The sequence below is a fragment of the Papaver somniferum genome, chromosome 4, assembly GCF_003573695.1.
Source record: "Papaver somniferum cultivar HN1 chromosome 4, ASM357369v1, whole genome shotgun sequence".
Lineage (NCBI taxonomy): Eukaryota > Viridiplantae > Streptophyta > Magnoliopsida > Ranunculales > Papaveraceae > Papaver > Papaver somniferum.
The window spans coordinates 130156800-130157952 of record NC_039361.1 but is presented as its reverse complement, the minus strand read 5'-3'; the positions used below and the strand labels follow the sequence as shown (position 1 = coordinate 130157952).

The following is a 1153-nucleotide window of genomic DNA, read 5'->3' as shown; positions in this document are numbered from 1 at the left end:
TTATTGAAATATTTGATGTTTGGGGAATTGATTTTATGGGCCCTTTTGTTAATTCTTATAGTAAGTTTTATATCTTATTGGAAGTTGATTATGTCTCGAAATGGGTGGAAGCTAAGGCCATCTCTACTAATGATTCTAAAATGGTTACAGATTTGTAAAGGAATATATGTTTACACGGTTTGGAACCCCAAGAGCCATAACCAGTGATGGAGAATCACACTTTCGAAACAAGTTTTTCTTTGGCTTGTTAAAGAAGAACAACATAACTCACAAGATTGCTACGCCATATCATCCACAAACTAACGGGAAAGCAGAAGTTTCCAATCGATAAGTGAGATACATCCTAGAAAGAACCGTGAATCCCACGAGGAAGGATTGGAGTTTACGTCTCAATGATGCATTGTGGGATTACATAACCGCATACAAGACACCTATTGGGATGTCTCCCTTTAGATTTGCGTACGGTAAATCATGTCATCTTCCTGTTGAGATCAAGCATAAGGCCTTCTGGGCGATTAAACAGGCAACATGGAGATGGATAGTGCAGGAGAGCAGAGGAAACTTCAATTAAGTGAGCTAGAGGAGATTATAAACACAGCATATGAAAGCTCACGTATCTACAAGGAAAAGACTAAGGCGTTTCATGATAATATGATTTTTAGAAAACAGTTTACTGTTGGACAGAAAGTTTTTCTTTTTGATACTCGTCTTAGATTATTTCCTGGCAAACTACGTTCCTGTTGGAAGGGACCTTATGTTATCACTAATATTTTTTCTCATGGTGCAGTAGAAATTCAAGATTTAACCTCAGGAAATGGATTCAAAGTGAATGGTCATCGCTTAAAGCCATATTACGAGAACTTTGTACCTGAGAATGTAGAAGTGGTACAACTTGTTGATGTGCTCCCTCTAGATGAGTAGAAAGACGAACGCCAAGTCGGGTTAAAGACGTTAAACTAAGCGCTAAATGGGAGGCTACCCATAGGTTTTGTATCTTAAACCCTTTTATTTTTAGTTTTTACAGTTTTCCTGTCATATTTGCATCCCCATGTTTAATTTCATTGAGTTCGTAACCTATTTTGAAGAATACCTTTTCGTCAGAAAAATTCAGACTGCACGTAGTTCAGTCCAGAGACCATAAATGTCAGATTTT

General features: G+C 37.4%; 1 protein-coding gene across 1 annotated transcript; it reads left to right on the top strand.

The window, feature by feature from the left end:
- The first annotated feature begins 528 nt into the window (after positions 1–528).
- On the top strand, positions 529–921 carry LOC113273129. The gene has a single exon (XM_026522896.1). The coding sequence runs from the start codon at positions 529–531 to the stop codon at positions 919–921; it is 393 nt and encodes a 130-aa protein (XP_026378681.1).
- The last annotated feature ends 232 nt before the right edge of the window (positions 922–1153 follow it).